This window comes from Calonectris borealis, chromosome W (genome assembly GCF_964195595.1).
Source record: "Calonectris borealis chromosome W, bCalBor7.hap1.2, whole genome shotgun sequence".
Lineage (NCBI taxonomy): Eukaryota > Metazoa > Chordata > Aves > Procellariiformes > Procellariidae > Calonectris > Calonectris borealis.
Window position 1 is genome coordinate 23595932 of NC_134351.1, and position 22855 is coordinate 23618786.

The 22855-nt window shown below is 43.0% G+C and overlaps 1 protein-coding gene across 1 annotated transcript in view; it reads right to left on the reverse strand.

The window, feature by feature from the left end:
- Positions 1-279: 279 nt before the first annotated feature.
- LOC142074894 (excitatory amino acid transporter 1-like) overlaps positions 280-22855 on the reverse strand; it is a 98804-nt gene continuing 76228 nt past the window's right edge. Inside the window, exons 6-10 of the mRNA XM_075135856.1 lie at positions 18139-18434; positions 11594-11827; positions 9842-10036; positions 8271-8405; positions 280-490 (exon numbers count right to left, since the gene is read on the reverse strand). Coding sequence (XP_074991957.1) covers positions 286-490; positions 8271-8405; positions 9842-10036; positions 11594-11827; positions 18139-18434 — 1065 coding nt within the window. The 3' untranslated portion in view covers positions 280-285. The remainder of the gene's footprint in view (positions 491-8270; positions 8406-9841; positions 10037-11593; positions 11828-18138; positions 18435-22855) is intronic.

Sequence of the window (22855 nt, forward strand, 5' to 3'; positions counted from 1 at the left end):
ACTGATATTTTTTTTTTTATTTAATTGACAATCTCTCTTTATTTATCCTCAGTTAGCACATGTCTAGCAGGACCGGTGTTGTTGCCTGTTAATTTTTTTTAAAGTGGGAAGCCAACATATACCTTGATCACTGCTAATTTGGAATATATTTTCATTAATTCTTTCCAGTGTTAGCATAAAGGGAGAAAACAAGGAATAAGTGAACTTGGTGAATTCAAGATATAAATGGCTGGAAAAAGTGTGTGTTTTCCACACTTGTAGTGTTGGACTCATGCTTTCTTTACCCTACATCTTGGTTTCACTATCTAATGGTTTCTCACTCTCATTTTCTTGTGAGATCAGTTGGTATGGTTTCTTCATTTCATTCTCCTCTATCACAGAATTACCCATCTCAGCATCCCCGTTCTTCAGCTCATGCCGTGATAAATGTTCAACAATTCCTGCTCCTATGGAGTCTCCCAAGACATTGGTAGTGGTACGGAGACGATCCCTATGGAGAAATAGTAAGTTAGCCTTGACTTGATCACTTGTTCAGGGAAGCATGCAGACTAGCTCTTAAAATGGCCTTTAAATAGCTACTAAATGATTCAGCAATTTTATGTATATTCATTTATCTGAACGGTTAATGTCATGATTCCTTCTACAGAAATTAACAAATATACTAGGATTTGGAGCCACAAAATGTGTTAATACTCTTGGCAGCTTCACAGCAAGAAACAGCTGTGTGATGAGGATGACAAAGGGAACATATGGCAGATGCTTCTTGGAGGCATTTCTGTACTCTGGTGGTTTGGGTTTATATCCTCTGAACATGTAAGCCAATGAGAATATACCTTGTTAGGGTCATTTCCCTCTTGACCCTAAACTACAGTCAGTAATTTAGGGTGGAATTCTGCTAAGATGATTCAAAGTAAACTACAACAACTGAGCCATCTTAGAGGGCTCTGCCCAGAAGATGTAGGAGGCAGCTCGACGAGGACTGACTGGCACTGTTATTCGATAAGCGTCCACCTACATAAGGTTGTGGGCATGTGGTTAGATAATCATAGAATCATAGAATCATACAACGGTTTGGGTTGGAAGGGACCTTTAAAGGTCATCTAGACCAACCCCCCTGCCGTGGGAAGGGACATCTTCAACTAGATCAGGTTGCTCAGAGCCCCATCCAACCTGACCTTGAATGTTTCCAGGGATGGGGCATCTACAACCTCTCTGGGCCACCTGTTCCAATAATCATATGAAGACATTACGTTCTGATGATGACATGGGTAACTACTTGCAGGGATCACTTGAGAAGACTGAAGGGTAAAAGCCATATCGTCAGAAACTCCTTTTTCTTCTATCCTCTTCACGAAGATGTCCACAATATTCCCTGAGAATTTTGAATATCCTTGGGATGTTCAAACAAGCATGATCATATTGCTATGTCTCCTGAATGTGGTTCAGGCCTTGTTTAGGGTTAAACAACTACCAGGAATACTGTCCAGAGATCAACCCTCAGGAACAAGAAAAGAAGGAAGGCAAACGGCGGTGCCTCGTCGGGGCGGGCGGAGCGGCGATTCCCGGGGGCGGCTACAGACATGGTGGCTACTCAAAAGCCCACGACAGGCACTGCAGCTACTTCAACCCCCACGACAACCCCTGTGGCTACTCAAACCCCGGCAACAGTCACTGTAGCTTCTCCAACCCCTGCAACAGGCACTGCAGCCACTCAAACTCCGGCAACAGGCACTACAGTTACTCCAACCCCCATGACAAGCACTGCAGCTACCCAAACCCCAGCAACAGGCACTACAGCTGAACCAGAGGACCAACCCTTGCTGGTATCCGTTGCCCCTGTACAGAAGAGGAAATCTTGGAAGCGGAGGTCAGGTCGTTTAGAAAGGGATGATGGAAGAGCAGGGCCATGACGAGGAGAGGAGGAGGAAGAGGAAGAACTCATAAACGAGACGGAAACCACCCGATCCCTATCCCTGAGTAAGCTGCGAGATATGCGGAAAGATTTCAGCTGTCGTCCAGGCGAGCATATTGTTACCTGGCTGCTCCGATGCTGGGATAATGGGGCCAGTAGCCTGGAATTAGAGGGGAAAGAAGCCAAACAGCTGGGATCCCTTGCTAGGGAAGGAGGCATTGACAAAGCAATTGGAAGAGGGACACAGGCCCTCAGCCTCTGGAGGCAACTGCTGTCAGGCGTGAAGGAAAGGTATCCCTTCAAGGAAGATGTTATATATCGCCCAAGCAAATGGACCACTATGGAGAGAGGTATCCAGTACCTGAGAGAACTAGGTGTGCTGGAGGTAGTTTATAGTGACCTGGACGATGACCAAACACCCAAAGATCCAGATGAACTCCAGTACACCCGACCCATGTGGCGGAAATTACTACGGAGCGCACCAGCGTCATATGCCAATGCGTTGGCAGTACTGTGCTGGAAAGAGGAAGAAGCACCAAAGGTAGATGAGTTGGTTAGCAGTCTCCGGGAATATGAAGAAACTGTCTCCTCCTCCCTTGTCTCAGCTGTGGAGAAACTGTCCCGGGAGGTCCAGCAACTCAAAGACGATAGGTCCTATTCTCCACCTGTACGGACCAGTATCTCAGCCATTAGGAGACAGTGTTCTTCTGCTCAAGAGAGAGGATATAGAAAGTACACACCACGGGGCACCCTGTGGTTTTACCTGCGCGACCACGGAGAGGACATGAGGCAGTGGGATGGAAAACCTACCTTGACCCTAGAGGCACGGGTACGTGACTTGCAAGGAAAAAAAATGACACAAGGGGGCTCTCTCAGGAAAAATGCTGCTCCAGTTGTCAGGAAAAAGCTGTCTCACGACGGTCCAGTTTCCAGTGAACAGTTCCCCAGACAGAGTAGAAGGGCTGATCTTACTTTGGATTGTAACGAAGAAATTCTTAACTCGCCTTTGCAAGAAGTGAGAAGCGGATACTATGACCAGAACTAGAGGGGCCCTGCCTCCGGCCAGGTGGAGGAAAGGGACAACCGGGTTTACTGGACTGTGTGGATTCGATGGCCTGGCACATCAGACCCACAGGAGTATAAGGCTCTCGTAGACACCAGTGCACAGTGTAACCTGATGCCATCAAATTATAGAGGGGCAGAACCCATTTGTATTTCTGGAGTGACAGGGGGATCCCAAGAGTTAACTGTATTGGAGGCCAAAGTGAGCCTAACCGGGAATGAGTGGCAGAAGCACCCCATTGTGACTGGCCCAGAGTCTCCGTGCATCCTTGGCATAGACTACCTCAGGAGAGGGTATTTCAAGGACCCAAAAGGGTACCGGTGGGCTTTTGGTATAGCTGCCCTGGAGACAGAGGAAATTAAACACCTGTCCACCTTGCCTGGTCTCTCGGAGGACCCTTCTGTTGTGGGGTTGTTGAAGGTTGAAGAAAAGCAGGTACCAATCGCTACCACAACAGTGCACCGGCGGCAATATCTTACCAGCCAAGATTCCCTGATCCCCATCCATGAGCTAATTCGTTGACTGGAGAGCCAAGGAGTGATCAGCAAGACTCGCTCACCCTTTAACAGTCCCAAGTGGTGTCCTAGTTTCGGCTGGGATAGGGTAAAATTTCTTCCTAGTGCTGTGTTTTGGATTTAGTACGAGGAGAATGTTGATAACGCACTGATGTTTTCAGTTGTTTCTTAGTACCCTCCGCGTCCAAGGACAGCTCCCATGCCTACTGACTGAGCTAGGTATACAAGATGGGAGGGAACATAATCAGGACAGCCAGCCCAGCTGGCTAATGGGGTATTCCATACCATGTGACGTCATGCTCAGGATATGAATGGTAGGCGTGATCCAGGAAGTACCGATTGCTACTTGGTTATCGGTCAGCGCGGGTGGTGAGCAATTGCATTGTGCATCACTCATTTTGTATATTCTATCATTATTTTTATTATTATTTTCCCTCTTCTGTTCTATTAAACTGTCTTTATCTCAACCCATGAGTTTTTCTCACTCCTACCCTTCCGATTCTCTCCCCGTCCCACTGGGGGGGCGGGGGGAGTGAGTGAGCGGCTGCGTGGTATTTGGCTGCCTGCCATATTAAACCACGACATATGGCCAGTGCGAAAGTCCAATGGAGAGTGGAGACTAACAGTAGACTACCGTGGCCTGAACGAAGCCACGCCGCCACTGAGTGCTGCCGTGCCGGACATGCTAGAACTCCAATACGAACTGGAGTCAAAGGCAGCCAAGTGGTACGCCACAATTGACATCGCTAATGCGTTCTTCTCAATCCCTTTGGCGGCAGAGTGCAGGCCACAGTTTGCTTGCACTTGGAGGGGCATCCAGTACACCTGGAACCGCCTGCCCCAGGGGTGGAAACACAGCCCCACCATTTGCCATGGACTGATCCACACCGCACTGGAACAGGGTGAGGCTCCAGAACACCTGCAGTACATTGATGACATCATCGTATGGGGCAACACAGCAGAAGAAGTTTTTGAGAAAGGGGAGAGAATAATTCAAATCCTTCTGAAGGCCGGTTTTGCCATAAAACAAAGTAAGGTCAAGGGACCTGCACAGGAGATCCAGATTTTAGGAATAAAATGGCAGGACGGACATCGTCAGATCCCAATGGATGTGATCAACAAAATAACAGCCATGTCCCCACCAACTAGCAAAAATGAAACACAAGCTTTCTTAGGCATTGTGGGCATTTGGAGAATGCATATTCCAGATTACAGCCTGATTGTAAGCCCCCTCTAACACATGACCAGGAAGAAGAACGATTTCAAATGGGGACCTGAGCAACAACAAGCCTTTGAACAAATTACATGGGAGATAGTTCATGCAATAGCCCTTGGACCAGTCCGGGCAGGACAAGTTGTAAGGAATGTGCTCTACACCGCAGCCGGGGATAATGGTCCTACCTGGAGCCTCTGGCAGAAAGCACCAGGGGAGACTCGAGGTCGACCCTTAGGGTTCTGGAGTCGGGGATACAGAAGATCCGAGGCCCGTTACACTCCAACTGAGAAGGAGTTATTGGCAGCATATGAAGGGATTCGAGCTGCTTCGGAAGTGGTTGGTACTGAAGCACAGATCCTCCTGGCACCCCAACTGCTGATGCTGGGCTGGATGTTCAAAGGGAGGGTCCCCTCTACACATCATGCAACCGATGCTACATGGAGTAAGTGGGTCGCACTGATCACACAACGGGCCCAAACAGGAAATCCCAGTCACCCAGGAATCTGGGAAGTGATCACGAACTGGCCAGAAGGCAAAGATTTTGGAATATCCCCAGAGGAGGAGGTGACGTGTGCTGAAGAGGCCCCACTGTATAATAAACTACCAGAAAATGAGAAGCAATATGCCCTGTTCACTGATGGGTCCTGTCGCCTTGTGGGAAAGCATCGGAGGTGGAAAGCTGCTGTTTGGAGTCCTATACGATAAGTCACAGAAACTACTGAAGGAGAAGGTGAATCGAGCCAGTTTGCAGAGGTGAAAGCCATCCAGCTGGCCTTGGATATTGCTGAACGAGAAAAATGGCCAGTACTTTATCTCTATACTGACTCATGGATGGTGGCAAATGCCCTGTGGGGGTGGTTGCAGCAGTGGAAGCAGAACAACTGGCAGCGCAGAGGGAAACCCATCTGGGCTGCCGCATTGTGGCAAGGTATTGCTGCCTGGGTAGAGAACCTGGTTGTAAAAGCACGTCACGTAGATGCTCACGTACCCAAGAGTCAGGCCACTGAAGAACACCAAAACAACCAGCAGGTGGACCAGGCTGCTAAGATCCAAGTGGCTCAGGTGGATCTGGACTGGCAACATAAGGGTGAATTATTTATAGCCTGGTGGGCCCATGACGCCTCAGGCCATCAAGGAAGAGACGCAACATATAGATGGGCTCGTGATCGAGGGGTGGACTTAACCATGGACACTATTGCACAGGTTATCCATGAATGTGAAACATGCGCTGCAATCAAGCAAGCCAAGCGAGTAAAGCCTCTCTGGTATGGAGGACGATGGTTGAAATACAAATATGGGGAGGCCTGGCAGATTGATTATATCACACTCCCACAAACCCGCCACGGCAAGCGCTATGTGCTCACCATGGTGGAAGCAACCACCGGCTGGCTAGAAACATACCCTGTGCCCCATTCCACTGCCCGGAATACCATCCTGCGCCTTGAAAAGCAAGTCTTATCGCGACATGGCAGCCCAGAAAGAATTGAATCAGACAACGGAACTCATTTCCGAAACACCCTCATAGACACCTGGGCCAAAGAGCATGGCATTGAGTGGGTCTATCACATCCCCTACCATGCACCAGCCTCTGGGAAAATCGAACGATACAACGGACTGCTAAAGACTACACTGAGGGCAATGGGTGGTGGGACATTCAAGCATTGGGATACACATTTAGCAAAAGCCACCTGGTTAGTCAACACCAGGGGATCTGTCACTCGAGCTGGCCCTGCCCATTCAAGACTCTTACGTACTGTAGAGGGGGATAAAGTCCCTGTTGTGCACATAAGAAATATGCTGGGGAAGACAGTCTGGGTTACTCCTGCCTCTGGCAAGGGAAAACCCATCCGTGGGATTGCTTTTGCTCAAGGACCTGGGTGCACTTGGTGGGTGGTGCGAAAGGATGGGGAAGTCCCGTGTGTACCTCAAGGGCATTTGAGTTTGGGTGAAAATAGCCAATGAACTGAATTTTATGATGTCCGTTTTCATATGAGATTGTATATCATTATTTCTATGATTGCTATCAGTGGTATAGCAGTGAAAATCACCCAGATTAATGAAGAATGAACTAACTCCGATGAAACCGAGCAAAGTGCAACGATTATAGAACTGAACGAGCGCAGCAGTACCGAAATGAGAACTGGCTTCAGGATGCAACAGCCCAACACCACACACCATCTCTCCTGCCCTGAAAGACTGTTATGACAGATAGAGCCCAAAGTTGTGGACGAAATGAACTCAATGGACATTTTAAAGGGATAGTCCATAGACTAAGGGAATGATATCTGTGCATGCATATATATATGTATGTATATTTAAAAAGAAAGATAGTGGTGATTAATTGAAATGTATCGAAAAATGTGAGACCTAAGGATAACGTAAATGGTATGGAATAAGGGGTGGATACTGTCCTGGTTTCGGCTGGGATAGGGTAAAATTTCTTCCTAGTGCTGTGTTTTGGATTTAGTATGAGGAGAATGTTGATAACACACTGATGTTTTCAGTTGTTGCTAAGTGCCCTCCTAGTCCAAGGACAGCTCCCGTGCCTACTGACTGAGCTAGGTACACAAGATGGGAGGGAACATAATCAGGACAGCCAGCCCAGCTGGCTAATGGGGTATTCCATACCATGTGACGTCATGCTCAGGATATGAATGGTAGGCGTGATCCAGGAAGTACCGATCGCTACTTGGTTATCGGTCAGCGCGGGTGGTGAGCAATTGCATTGTGCATCACTCATTTTGTATATTCTATCATTATTATTATTATTATTTTCCCTCTTCTGTTCTATTAAACTCTCTTTATCTCAACCCACGAGTTTTTCTCACTCTTACCCTTCCGATTCTCTCCCCGTCCCACTGGGGGGGCGGGGGGAGTGAGTGAGCAGCTGCGTGGTATTTGGCTGCCTGCCAGATTAAACCACGACAAAACTATAACTAATAGGGGTTAGACAAAATAGAGATTGGAGGAAACCTTCTGCCTTTGATTTAGTTCCTGGACCTAAGGGATTTCCTCATATACGTATAGGTGTCAGTTAGTCTTTTACAGACAGAGGAATGGAAAAACTGAAGGGCAATACATTGTGGTGGCTGGATAAGAGAGTTACACAACTGTTTTTCAATTCTGTGTCCATGGGATAGACATATGAACCTTTCCTGGATTAGATAGTCAGCAGGGCTGCAATGAACTCGGTTGGGTCTGAACCAGCTCTGAGCCTTACTGATGGAAAGGTTTTCATTGACAGCCTATGTAAAATAGAAGACTAAAGCAATTCTTTGCTGATTGAAGTACAGTGTGTCTGAAAGTTTTCTTAGTACCCTAAGAATCCAGGTTTCTATGTAACCCTTTTGCATGCAAGAGGAACCATCATTAAGTAACACCTCTCACCATCTGCTCTAAGAAAATACATTAATTGCAAGAAATTGTGATTTTTTTAACACTTCTTTCCAACTGCCTTCCACAGCAAAAGAAGTATACCACTGATCGCAGCATTGCCAAAATGTCCCTGGCTATCGCACTTCTAATTATGGTCTAAGCCCTTAGTGACTCCATAAAAATACTTACAAGAACCAGTCCACTGCAATGATAAGAGTGATATCATCTGTAGGCAAACCTACTGATGTAAGCACAATGACCATGGTGACCAGTCCAGCTTGAGGAATCCCTGCAGCCCCAATACTGGCAGCTGTAGCTGTGATGCTGTGCAAAGAGATAGCAAGAGCAATTAATTGAATTCCATAATAAACTCTCCTTATCATCTGGCAAACATTAAAAACAGATATGAAGCAAGAAAGCATTTGCTCAGTAGTAAACAAAAAAGATGAGCCCAGTCCCTAATCTGAACGCTACACAGTCGCAGAGGAGTGTGGATCTTATCCAAAATGTTTACACTAAACCTTTATCCAGAACCCCGGAAACATGATTTTGTTAGATGTTAAATCCCTTACTAGATGCTAAGGGCCAGACAAAAACATTATAGCTACATGCCCCCACCCATTGAACAAACTCACTCCACAAACTCAAACATGTTAAAAGAAAAGCTGAGGAGGCAATTTTGTCCTGGCAGATCTAATGCAAGAACTTTTATTCTCTGTCCGTCTCACTATAACTTCATGTTAGGTGAAGTATCTGTCCTCCAGCAGTTGGCATCCAGCCATCAGAAAACAGAAAGCTGCCAGAAACCCTGAATCATACAGTCTAGTAACTTGACAGAAATATGCTTGTTCACACTTAGTTTAGGAAGAATTTGTTTTGTCAGGTGATTCAGCAGGGAGCAGCTCTAGTACTAATGAATGTGGAACTATTGCCTCGGAGTGTGAAGACAGAGTTTTGCCTTCTGTTGATGAATATTGAATTAAGCTGGTGTTTTTTATGCTTGAAAATCTTCTACATTCCCAGTTCACCATATCTGAACTTTCAGTGTTTCTGAGTGATAAAATACCTGTCTCTCTGTCCTACAGTGTCCCTCTCTCCCCTTGCTGACATTTCTTTCTTCTGCACACATACCCATTGCCCTTTTCTCTTAAACTGTTTGAGTAACATAATAAATTAATGCAGATCGGTTATCATCGAGTGGTACTTAGTGGGTTGTTTGCTGTTCTATTTCAAACATGAAGGCTTGTGTGCTTGAAAACATACCTATCTTCTCCACCTCTATCAGCTGGTGTAATAAAAGGTATTACTGCTCCTTACACAGCTTGCTCTACTTGTATCCTGAGACCATCATGACTAGGAAAACACTACCTCTCCTACCATTAGCGCTGTACCATGCCACTGTGATGCTCTTATGCTACTGCTTTGTACATGCATTAGAAACGATCTGGTACTGATTGTAAGTCTACAGCTCCCAAAAGCTGCATGAGTTCTTAAGAAAGTCATTAAAAACTGTTCTTGTTGACTCTACTAAGTCCAGTGATAGGTGTGTCATGCTACAGTTTTTTAAAGGTTTACCTAATGGAGAATATGTGCTGGGGGGCCTCTTCTGTGCAGAAGATGTAAATCATTACAGTTATTCAGCTACTGTAGCAGTTCTCATTTTTAGCTCTAGACGCTTTTGTTTAATCCCACATATAACGGCAAGAAGGAGTCATCACAAAGGTGCTTTTATTAGATATAGGTAATAATGGCTTCTGTACCTGATTGTGATAATCTGTCCAAAGTTCAGATCAAAGTTGTTAACCTGTGCAATGAAAATTGCAGCCAAAGCCTCGTATAAAGCAGTTCCATCCATATTAATTGTAGCACCAACTGGGAGTACAAATCTTGTAACTCGTTTGTCCACTCCATTTATTTCTTCTAGACACTTAAATGTAACAGGTAGTGTTGCAGAACTGAAACAAAAAGAAAGAAGGTAATACATGATATAAATTCTACAAAGACGGAATGAAAAGAATGTCATGCTTTGTGATGACAAGATAAATTGTTCTAATTGTCTTAATTTTTATGTGATCTACCAGAATATTTTTTAAAAAATGACAAGGCTGGATTTAAACAGTTCTAATGATGGTGGTTCTCCTGATGCTCTTGGAAGGTTTTTCCAATGGTTAATTACTGTCATTCTCTATGTAGTCCCTAGTCTGAATGTGTCTAACTTCAGTATTTTGTCACCAGATTTTGTTATACTTTAGCATGCTAGGCAGAAGAATCTATTTAAAAATTATCGCTTCCCGTTTTTGATGTCATCGAGTTATGATTGAATCACCCCTAAGCATTGTTTTCCTGAATTTATACAAATTGAGCTATTCAACCTTTCAGTAAACAGCATGTTTTCTCATCTTTATTTGCTGGCTCCCCTGGAAAGGGCATTCTGATGGACGATTACATTATTTTACCACTTGTGGGTTAACCCTGGCAGGCAGCTAAGCAGCACACAGCCACTGCCTTCCCCCCTTCCCCAAGTTTATTTTCTCTTAAACTATGTTAACTGGCATTAGTTATATTATCTTCCTTTTAAAATCATTATTAATCAAATTCCCTTTTAGGCATTCCACAAATTTGCAAGGATTGACATTAAAATGTCAAATGTGAAATTAGTAATTGTCCTTCTCTACCCATTAATATACTGGCATAATTTTTAAAGTCCTAAAGAGCTTTTTCAGTGATACAAAACTTAATCAGATTCTACATTAATGGTCCCAATAGTGTCTCATCCAGATCTTCAAAATAATCCCAAACACCAGGGTCTTGAATTTAGTTATATGGAATGGCTGACTGAAAACATCTGTCTTTAGGAGATGCTTTTAAAATCTATTAAAATGGAAGGTGTTTTATGAAAGGTCATATGGTGTAGAAATATATATTTGATTACGATAATGTTTCTTTTCATCATAGATGCAAACAGGGTTTTTTATTCATATGAAGTCCCTATGATTTCATCAACAAAGAGCAAAAATGGCATTTCTATTGCATTTCTGATATCCATCATTGGCTATCATCAGGATTGTGAGCACAGAATGTCACCTGCCAAGGGCTCTCAAGCTCTCTCAGAATCCCCTCTGAACCTTCCTGTTTGCTGCTCCATTTTGCCACGCACAAACATAAAACTTCCCTTGCCAGCAGCATCCTTTATCAGCAAGCCATTACAAACTACTTACAAATCTCAAACACCAAGGCTAATCAAAGTCACAAGGGTTCCAGCCATACAGTCTGCATCACCAAACAGACCTATTTCATCTCTGTTCAAGGGTTCTCATAGAAAATAGACTTCAAGTCAATATAATAATAATAATAATAATAATAATAATCATCTCTGTCGGAGAGCAGCAGAACTGAAATAAAGTGCCCAAGTGAATATTTGAATATGGAGTTAACCGATCACACTAGGCAAAATTGTTTCTCAAACCAATAATATTATAAAAACAATATGGCCTTAAAATATTGTATTATACCTGGAAGACGTTCCCAAAGCTGTGACTAATGCCTGGATTAGTCCTCCAATAAATACCCAAGGATTCTTACGAATGATCAGGAAGTAGAGAAGAGGTAGGACAATGACAGCATGAATTAGCAAACCGATGATAACTGTTACAGTATACATGGCAAGCTGACCACCGATCACACCCATATCTTCCATCTCAACAATTTTTCCAGCAATCAAGAAGAGGATTCCAAGTGGAGCATACCTGCAAATAAGAAATCAAATTAGTATTGCACTGAACAAAGTAGAAATCCACTCCCCTATCCATACCTTTTGTGTTTATATGCATGCATGAATATAGAATTTTGCTGGTAGGATGACCGTAATTATTCAGAAGCAACCCAAGAGTTTAACTCTTTTAACTCTTAACAGTTTAACCTGGATGAAACCACAGCAGTGAATGTTTCTGATAGGCTCTGATGGATTCAGGATCTGGTAAGGATTTCAAGAAGTGGTATAGCATGCCTTTCAGACATGTAGGGAGATGAGCTCCCTTTGGAATTCAAGTGTCATTTAAAAGCTAGTTTAGCCAATTCTGTTATAATTCTTTCTGTATGAACGAAGTCTCAACCAATATAGTTGGAGACTATTCCAAGTGCCCAGTTCTATTATCTCTCCAGTGTTGTTTCCCATTTTGTTGGGGAAGGAACCCACACAGAAGACTAACTTCTGATGATTTCAAGCTGCTTCTGGCCATGTCCCATTTTATCCAGAGGGGCACTGGATAAATCCTTTAGCATGAAGCCACCTGTATGACAGAGGTTAGCTGCACTGTGGGGCAGCAACAAAGGTGGTATAATCTGCTTTTCCTATCGGCAAGCATAGCTACAGATGAAGAAGGAGCTAGTGCTGAGCATAAATCTCTAATATAATCCTGCTGCAGCTGGACTTTTGATACAGCCTTATTTCCAGAAATGTCCCCTTGTCTTTTTATACTAAGTTACCACAGAACAAAGTTTATCCAGAATATCTATCCTGGTTTTGGCTGGGATAGAGTTAGTTTTCTTCCTAGTACTCAGCACTGCTGTCATCCCTGTACTTCGGGAGCCATCTCTCGGAAACTATTAATAATTACACTTTTTACCTCTTCTCCTTGGAGAGCCAATTTACGGGGGAGACACCTTCCTTCACCTTCCCCTTCTCCTCCAGGCTGATTACAATAGCTCTTGAGGATCTTGAATATCCTTGGGATGTTCAAACCAGCATGTTCCTATTGCTATGTCTCCTGAATGTGTTTCAGGTCTTGTTTAAGATTAAACAACTATTTAAGAATACCACCCAGAGATCTACCCCGAGGCTGGATAGTTTTGAGTGGCAGAGTGTGTGGGATAGTATGGGCAAGTGCCTAGGACAGTGGTCACCTCCAATGTTTTGGAGCTTCACCCCTGAAAAAGTGCAGAATCCTGAAAAACTAGTAGAATATTTGGAAAATGTATACTTGCACCCTGGCCATTCCAGAGAGACCCAGATGACTGCAATGTGCTGGGGCCTGGCCCATGCCTACCGAGCCCTGTTCAACGCTACTCAGAACCCTCAAGGATCTGATGACAAAATGACAGGCACTGCGGCTACTCCAAACACCGGGACAGACACTGCGGCTACTCCAACCCCTGCGACAGGCACTGTGGCTACTCAAACCCCACGACAGGCACTGCAGCTGAACCAGAGAACCAACCCATGCCAGTATCAGTCGCCGCTATACACAAGAAGAAACACTGGAAGCGGAAGTCAGGTGATTTACTAAGGGATGAAGAAGCTCCTCCTAAGAGGGAGAAGGAGGAAGCAGCATACTGTCCTGCAAGCGAGGAGGCAGACTACTCTAAAGCAGGGCCATCACGAGAACAGGAGGAGGAAGAGGAAGAATTGCCCGCTTCCCCCTGAGGAAGAACTTGGCAGGAGGGTTCCTCCTCTTCCTCGGAGGGAGAGGAAGAACTCACAAATGAGACGGTAACCACCCGATCTCTATCCCTGAGTGAGCTGCGAGATATGTGGAAAGATTTCAGTCGTCGTCCAGGCGAGCATATTGTCACCTGGCTGCTCCGATGCTGGGATAACAGGGCCAGTAGCCTGGAATTAGAGGGTAGGGAAGCTAGATCTTCAATACAAACTGGAGTCAAAGGCAGCCAAGTGGTACGCCACAATTGATATTGCTAATGCATTCTTCTCAATCCCTTTGGCAGCAGAGTGCAGGCCAGTTTGCTTTCACTTGGAGGGGCGTCCGGTACACCTGGAACCGACTGCCCCAGGGGTGGAAACACAGCCCCACCATTTGCCATGGACTGATCCACACTGCACTGGAACAGGATGAGGCTCCCGAACACCTGCAATACATGGATGACATCATCGTATGGGGCAACACAGCAGAAGAAGTTTTCGAGAAAGGGGAGAGAATAGTCCAAATCCTTCTGAAGGCTGGTTTTGCCATCAAAGAAAGTAAGGTCAAGGGACCTGCACAGGAGATCCAGGTTATAGGAATAAAATGGCAGGACGGACGTCGTCAGATCCCAATGGATGTGATCAACAAAATAACAGCCACGTCCCCACCAACTAGCAAAAAGGAAACACAAACTTTCTTAGGCGTTGTGGGCTTTTGGAGAATGCATATTCCAGATTACAGCCTGATTGTAAGCCCTCTCTATCACGTGACCAGGAAGAAGAATGATTTCATATGGGGCCCTGAGCAACGACAAGCCTTTGAACAAATTAAACAGGAGATAGTTCATGCAGTAGCCCTTGGGCCAGTCCGGGCAGGACAAGATGTGAAGAATGTGCTCTACACCGCAGCCGGGGAGAAAGGCCCTACCTGGAGCCTCTGGCAGAAAGCACCAGGGGAGACTCGAGGTCGACCCTTAGGGTTCTGGAGTTGGGGATACAGAGGATCGGAGGCCCACTACACTCCAACTGAGAAGGAGATATTGGCAGCATATGAAGGGATTCGAGCTGCTTCGGAAGTGTTTGGTACTGAAGCACAGCTCCTCCTGGCACCCCGACTGCCGGTGCTGGGCTGGATGTTCAAAGGGAGCATCCCCTCTACACATCATGCAACCGATGCTACGGGGAGTAAGTGGGTCGCACTGATCACACAACGGGCCCAAACAGGAAATCCCAGTCGCCCAGGAATCTTGGAGGTGATCACGGACTGGCCAGAAGGCAAAGATTTTGGAATATCCCCAGAGGAGGAGGTGATGCGTGCTGAAGAGGCCCCACTGTATAATAAACTACCAGAAAACGAGAAGCAATATGCCCTGTTCACTGATGGGTCCTGTCGCCTTGTGGGAAAGCATCGGAGGTGGAAAGCTGCTGTATGGAGTCCTATACGCCAAGTTGCAGAAACTGCTGAAGGAGAAGGTGAATCGAGCCAGTTTGCAGAGGTGAAAGCCATCCAGCTGGCTTTGGATATTGCTGAACGAGAAAAATGGCCAGTACTTCATCTCTATACTGACTCATGGATGGTGGCAAATGCCCTGTGGGGGTGGTTGCAGCAGTGGAAGCAGAACAACTGGCAGCGCAGAGGGAAACCCATCTGGGCTGCTGCATTGTGGCAAGATATTGCTGCCCAGGTAGAGAACCTGGTTGTAAAAGTACGTCAGGTAGATGCTCACGTACCCAAGAGTCAGGCCCCTGAAGAACATCAAAACAACCAGCAGGTGGACCAGGCTGCTAAGATCCAAGTGGCTCAGGTGGATCTGGACTGGCAACATAAGGGTGAATTATTTATAGCCTGGTGGGCCCATGACACTTCAGGCCATCAAGGAAGAGACGCAACATATAGATGGGCTCGTGATCGAGGGGTGGACTTGACCATGGATGCTATTGCACAGGTTATCCATGAATGTGAAACATGCGCTGCCATCAAGCAAGCCAAGCGAGTAAAGCCTCTTTGGTATGGAGGACGATGGTTGAAATACAAATATGGGGAGGCCTGGCAGATTGATTATATCACACTCCCACAAACCCGCCACGGCAAGCGCTATGTGCTCACCATGGTGGAAGTAACCACCCTGTGCCCCATGCCACCGCCCGGAACACCATCCTGGGCCTTGAAAAGCAAGTCCTATGGCGACATGGCACCCCAGAAAGAATTGAGTCAGACAACGGGACTCATTTCCGAAACGCCCTCCTAGACACCTGGGCCAAAGAGCACGGCATTGAGTGGGTCTATCACATCCCCTACCATGCACCAGCCTCTGGGAAAATCGAACGATACAATGGACTGCTAAAGACTACACTGAGGGCAATGGGTGGTGGGACATTCAAACATTGGGATACACATTTAGCAAAGGTCACCTGGTTAGTCAACACTAGGGGATCTTTCAATCGAGCTGGCCCTGCCCAATCCAAACCCTTACGTACTGTAGAGGGGGATAAAGTCCCTGTCGTGCACATAAGAAATATGCTGGGGAAGACAGTCTGGGTTACTCCTGCCTCTGGCAAGGGAAAACCCATCCATGGGATTGCTTTTGCTCAAGGACCTGGGTGCACTTGGTGGGTGATGCGAAAGGATTGGGAAGTCCGGTGTGTACCTCAAGGGGATTTGATATTGGGGAAAATAGCCAATGAACTCAATGTATGGTGTTAATTGCTGTATAATACTGTATGTCATCACTTCTATGGTTGTTATATGTCATATCAACGGTATTGCAGTAAGAATCACCCAGATTAATGAAGAAGGAACTCTGATGAAAACCGAGGAAAGTGCAGCAATGATAGAACCGGACAAGCGCAGCAATAATGGAACCAGAACTGGCCTCCGCATGCAAGAGTCCAACACCACACACCATCTCCCCTGCCCTGAATGACTGTTATGACAGATGGAGCCCAAAGTCATGGACTGAATGAACTCAACGCACATTTTAGAGGGATGGCCCATAGACTAAGGGAATGATATCTCTGTGTATATATATATCAAAAGACAAGAAAGGTGGTGGTGATTAATTGGAATGTATTGGAACGTTTGGGACCTGGGCATGACATAGATGGTATAGAATAAGGGGTGGATATTTTCCTGGTTTCGGCTGGGATAGATTTAGTTTTCTTCCTAGTAGCTGGTATAGTGCTGTGTTTTCGATTTAGGATGAGAATAATGTTGGTAACACACTGATGTTTGAGTTGTTGCTAAGCAGTGCTTATGCTAGTCAAGGACTTTTCAGCTTCTCATGCTCTACCGACTGAGAAGGCTGTAGATACACAAGAAGCTGGGAGGGGACACAGCCAGGACAGCTCACCCAAACTGACCAAAGGGATATTCCATACCATATGACGTCATGCTCAGTATATAAACTAGGGGAAAGCTGGCTGGGGGGCCGCTGCTTGGGGACAGACTGGGCATCGGTCAGTTGGTGGTCAGCAATTGCTTTTCATTTGCATCACTTGTCTTTCTTTGGTTTTATTTCTCTCTCTTCTTGTTATTTTCCTTTTCATTACATATTATTATTATTATTTTATTTTATTTCAATTATTACACTGTTCTTATCTCAACCCACAAGTGTTCTCACTTTTACCCTTCCAGTTCTCTTCGCCCATCTCTCTGAGGGGGGGAGTGAGTGAGCAGCTGTGTGGTGCTTAGTTGCCGGCTGGGGTTAAACCATGACAATATCTCAATTGCACTTTCAGCCATCAAATACATGTAGAAATGTCTGGGAAGTAATAATTCTCATCCACTGCTTTATCATCTTATGTGATCTCGTAAAGAAGGAGAAAAGATTTTTGCTTTGTATAGATGTTTCCTGGTAGAATAGAATTTTACTTACTGGAAAAAATATACTTTTTTTAACTTTTTGTATCTAGTACTACAACATATGTATGTGTGCTCTTCGGTAGTTTTTTATGCTTTTGGAGTTGATTTGTTTGGTTTTTTGTTTGCTTGTTTTCTGTAGTAAAGAAGGCAATAAGACATAATTTCTTTTCATAATTAACCTTCTACCTGACAAATAATGAATCTTCATTGTTGAAAAGACTTCATACCTAATGTTTGAAGGAAAAGGTATTGGTTTTATTTACCTGTTGAACATAATAAAGAAAGTGGCAAAATTATGTGTGTCTGTAAGCAGTGCAGCTACAATGCAAGGACATACATCTACGCTACACAACTGCAGGAACCAGTTGTGTTGGAAACTAATGATAACAAGGTCTTGCTGTGCAGAAATAAGATTATGGGAGAGGTTTGTTGTTTTCCTTTAGTGAAGTCAGAGTAGGTTACAAGGAAACTTTGATAGCATACTGTTGTGATTGCTGTCTTTATGAAGACATAGAATGGCTCTGTATAAGCTTGGCAAATTTTGCCATATACCCTGATTTTTTCATGTCAAAAGCTAAACACGCTGAAAGAATAGGTATGTTTGGGCAAATTATTGATATACGGAATTACAGTTCTTGGGTTCGTTTATGAAAAAAGCTACAAGGTAGTTAACATCTTATTGTCTGACTTCCTGCCAAACAGACTCTTGCTATCCAGTGCATGACTGTGATGAAAAAATATTGTTAGTAACTTAATATGGAATTTATCAAGGCACTTACCACATTATTAGAGCTACCAATCTCATGATAGCCTCATTTAGGCTATCAAAGAAGTCTTTTAATGCCTGACCTTGCTCCTTCATGTTTCCAATTACGAGGCCAAAGCTTATTGAGAAAACCACCAAGCCAAGGGCATTCACTCCATTTACAGAACCTGGAACAGGAACTATTTCCTCTTTCATTCGGGTGAGGGTTTCCATTGCTTCTGACATATTACTTGATATGGAAGCCACTGTGGATGTGTCATTGGATGAAATATCTACTTTAAACATTCTCTTTTCATAGTTAGTTTTGAACTGGTAAGACAAAAAGAAAAAAAAAGAAAGATAGGAATTCTGTGAATTATAGCAAACAAAGGTAAAAATCACACATTAAATTATTAACTACTCCTGTAGGACATTTGAATTCTTTGTGTAAAACTTGTTGGTAGAATGTTCTGTTATGAAAACCTAGCTTTCCTGAAAGCAACAAAAATCCATATTAACTTCAAGAGCTAAAGCTTCACCTTTAGCTTCCAGAACTTGCTTTCTCATAAACATGTCAAAATCAAAGATGCAGATTTGTCATGCTCATGAGTTTTGTGACAAAACTATTGATTCTTAGTTTGCATTTTTATAAATTGCTATTTTTCTCAACAACATTTTCCCAACTGTTAAATAAATAGGCCTTTTTTGGCTAGTTGAAATATTTTCATGTGGTCTGGAGTTTCCTTACTTTTTCATCTTTTTGAATTAGAAAAAAGTAGAATGAAAGTAACTGAAATATAACATACCTCTTTTTTCCTTTGCTATGGCAAAGCCATTAGTTTTCTCTGCTTTGCAGTAACAAATCACCACTTTTCTTAATTAAGAACAGGGTTCTACCTTAAATGGTTCCATTATGGAATGGGCAAATCTATTTCAAAATCTCAATATGCTCCTAAATATCTACTTTGAAAACCAGTCTTTCACCACCTAATACTTTTCCAAAGAGAAATGTGTATCCTGAATATTTCTCTCTGGGCTCAAAAAGCTCTGCAGTCCTGTCCTGATTAAATTCTTTTGAGCAAAGAATACTAAATATCACTAGTAAAATGTTTCTAATATATCTCAGGATGCTAAATACCATATTAAAGCAATGGGATGCTGGTGTCAAGGTTATTCAGCAACTTTGGATTTTTATTCCTTTGGGCCTGCCAACAAAAAAACCCCAAATATTAAGTCCAGGAGCTGTATTATTAGTAGTAATATTTGGAGACTGTTGCACACTCTGAAAGTATTTGAGTGAAATGGAGTACTTATGACTAAGATGGGAAACTTGAATATCAGCATCCAGCAACACTGACCTTATTTTCTGTCATTTTCCATACCTGAATAGTTTTGATGCACTCCTTCCACATATTTGCTGTATCCCCTGAAGGCTTTAAGTCTTTCAGAACTTCAAGTAAAACTTGCTTAGAGGAGGTTTATGGAAAATTTCTGAATAAGATGTAGCAGAACAAATCTCCATGGAGGTTAGATATTCTTGAGTTTTAAATGAAATTTGCTAAAAAGTTTTAAGACTTGGGCTGTGGTTAGAGTAGACAGCTGAGCTGTTCTAACAGTTGGCTGACACGGAAAAGCACAGTTCCACTTCCTCACCCCCTCCCATCCAACCTGTGATAATTTCTTCTCTGTGTCAGTTCTAGTTTGATCTCTCCATGAGCCAATCCTACTCTTTAAATTGGCAGAAAACTTATCAAGCAAAAAAGTGGCCATTTTTTGGTAAAGGCTATGGAGGTGAATCAGCTCACTGAGGAATCAGATGAATGCCAGAGAGGGCAAAACACTGAGACTGGGACTATACAGCCAGGGAAGGAGGGATGGGATCGCCTCTTTAAGTGACAAAGAGGTATTAGAGTGGAAATTATCTAGAAGTTATCACTGAAGGGATTTTATTTCAGTCATGACAGGAGTGTTAAAATACTAACTAACACTGTACATAAAACACTTTTTTTTAAATGTGTGTGGGTATGATAATTGTGTTATATGTATATTTTTATTACTGTTTTAAAGTAGAAAAAAAAAGTTAGGCAAAAAATCCTTAATGCAAATATCTGAAGGGTGTAATTATGCTGGACTTGTGGGCATGCAGATTAGACAAACATAAAAAAGCAAGCTGCTTAATGAGGACTGGAATTAAAGCCTAATTTCCTACCACATTTCCTATTCATTTCCTACTTTCCCTAGACACATCATAACTGACTTTTTGTCCTGATTCTCCTCCATTACCCTCAGGCCCTTCTCTCATTCTTACCTATTTGACTAGGTCAAAAGCAACACGATACGGCTATTAAACAGTGTTAGATGTGTGCTGCCTGGCTGAATGGCTGCTGCCTGTTGGAACAGGTTAAGAGCTAAGTCATAAACTGCTTTTCTTTCAGTGGCAGCACAATTTTGATTTCTCTGAGACTTGCCCCCCCCTCCCTCCTCCATCAAATTAGGTTGGAATTGGCCATTGGGCTCAAAAATTACAACAAAGGACTGAGAAAAAGTTGGGCAGCTACAGGGGAGAAAGCACAATCACATGAAGTTTCTTACCTTTAAAAACCCAGTTAGAAATCATTTTAGGTTATAATAAGCATATTCCTTCTTTTTTGTGCTGATTCTAGAATTCTGTCCCAGCAGGAGGATGCCTTTAATCCTTTATTAGTTAAGTCTCTTTAGGGATATAACATGGATTTTAGGACCTCACTTAGCAAAGTCTGTTTTCGTTTCAGCTATTAGACTGGTACACAGAGATGTAGATCTTATCTGTTGACTCATCCTGTTGGTCAGACTTAAGTATTCAGAAATGTTAGCTTTAGCCTAGGGAGAATAGTCTTTCTAGAACCCTTTCCAAAGCAGTGGAGAAGCAGTTTGTTTAGAGTGAGATTCAAAATGGCAATCTGAGCAACAGGAATCAGAGCAACTTTATTTGCTCCGAGACAGTCATTTGAGCTAGTCTTTCTTTCATTATTGCTAAATGAGGTTAAGGATAACTTTGTGGATGTGTCTGTCTTCTTATGCTCAAAGTTGTGTATCAAAAGTCATGAGAAGGTTCCTGGTGAAGCAAAAGAAATTAGGGAAAACCAAATACGGGAAATGCAAAGGAGATATCTACCAAGGAAAAAGTGTAGGTTGAGGTTTATTCTTGTTAGTGCTTTTTCAGATGACACTTAAGGCAAAATACAAGATTGCTTGACCACCACAAAAAAAATGTTCTGTGTGTGGAATGGTGAAAAAGCCAACTGTTTATAGGAAGTGACAGGATGAAAGAGCACCTTCAAGAGGATAGGAAATGTCAAAGGTTTTGAAATAGATGAGGTAATAGCAGAGTTGACTATTACTACTTTGCAGAGAAACTGGTGATAGAGAGAATTTTGTGAGCTTTTATGAGATCCCTACTTTCAGGCAGATCTCTACTGTATCTTGGTGGGAATCAGAGTTACCAGCTGTTCATTTAGCTCAAAATGACATTTTAATATCACACTGTGATTCTGCAGATCCTTGTTCTTTTGCAACATTCACTAATGGAAGAAATTAGACAAAGAAAAACTGCTCATATAACACATTGTAGGCTTAGGGGTCTCAGAAGAGCTGGTTATGTTTTACTAGAAGGTCACACACCTATACTGATAATCTGTGATGGACTAGACAACATCACTGAAGTCCTGTCATTTCTGAGGATGTTTGGTGCGTTTTGTCTCCAGGCAGAGGTATTTTTGCCTGGTAAGATTTTAGATGCAAAATACTCATAAAATTTTCCTTAAGTTCATGTATAGAAAAGAAATTAGGAACAAGGTAAATATTATTTGATACATATTAATACTAATAGCTTTCTATTAACAACCTTATCTGCAAGTAAAATATAAAAATAATGGCATTTCCGGACTTTGTTACAAGACATGGTGCTAATGAACAACTTTAAAAGGAATTTTAATTAAGTTATCTCATTATGAAATAGACAATATATTTACTTTCTTGCATAATATAATGAACTAGTTGTTTACACTTTTATTATTCTTTTGTTTTCATTAGTAGTACAAGATACCCACAGCCATTTGACTTCAATATATTGCATGACTTTTTAAGAAGCAGCGTTATACCATGGCAGTAGCACATTTCAGTGGTTAACTTGCAGACAAGGTAATTGCATGGGTAACAGCTCTGAAAACTCATGATTTACTGTCAGTACTCTGAGATAGTATTATTAGCAATGTCTGTGCTAAGTCACTATGGTGATATAATTTTTAGTGAATGATGATTTTAAAAGCAACATGTTTGCTTAAATGCAAGCCTAAAAAAATGAAAATAAATGAAAATAAGGCAGTGATATCCCATCTTCCTGATTCATTTTTTCTTTCCTTTCCATATGGACATGTGTGAAAGCATTCTAAATTGTCTGCAGAAGAGTTGATTACACAGGTTAAAATATATCTTAACTAGCCAAAACTATCACAAAGAATAGACAGCATATATTGGTTAGTATTCATGTCTGGATGTGTGATTAACACTTCCAATCCCCTTGATAAGAACGAGTTCAGGAAAGAATATTAATTAAAAATAGCTCAGAAGAAATGCAGTTATCAGATGCACCTTTCTAGTTCTTTAAGCTTCGGCTGGCATCAAATTCCACCTATTCACAACAGAATGACCCTCCCCAAATTGTTACACTGATTCTGCTTCTCTTGATGTCCCAAGATCACTTGTCTTTCTTT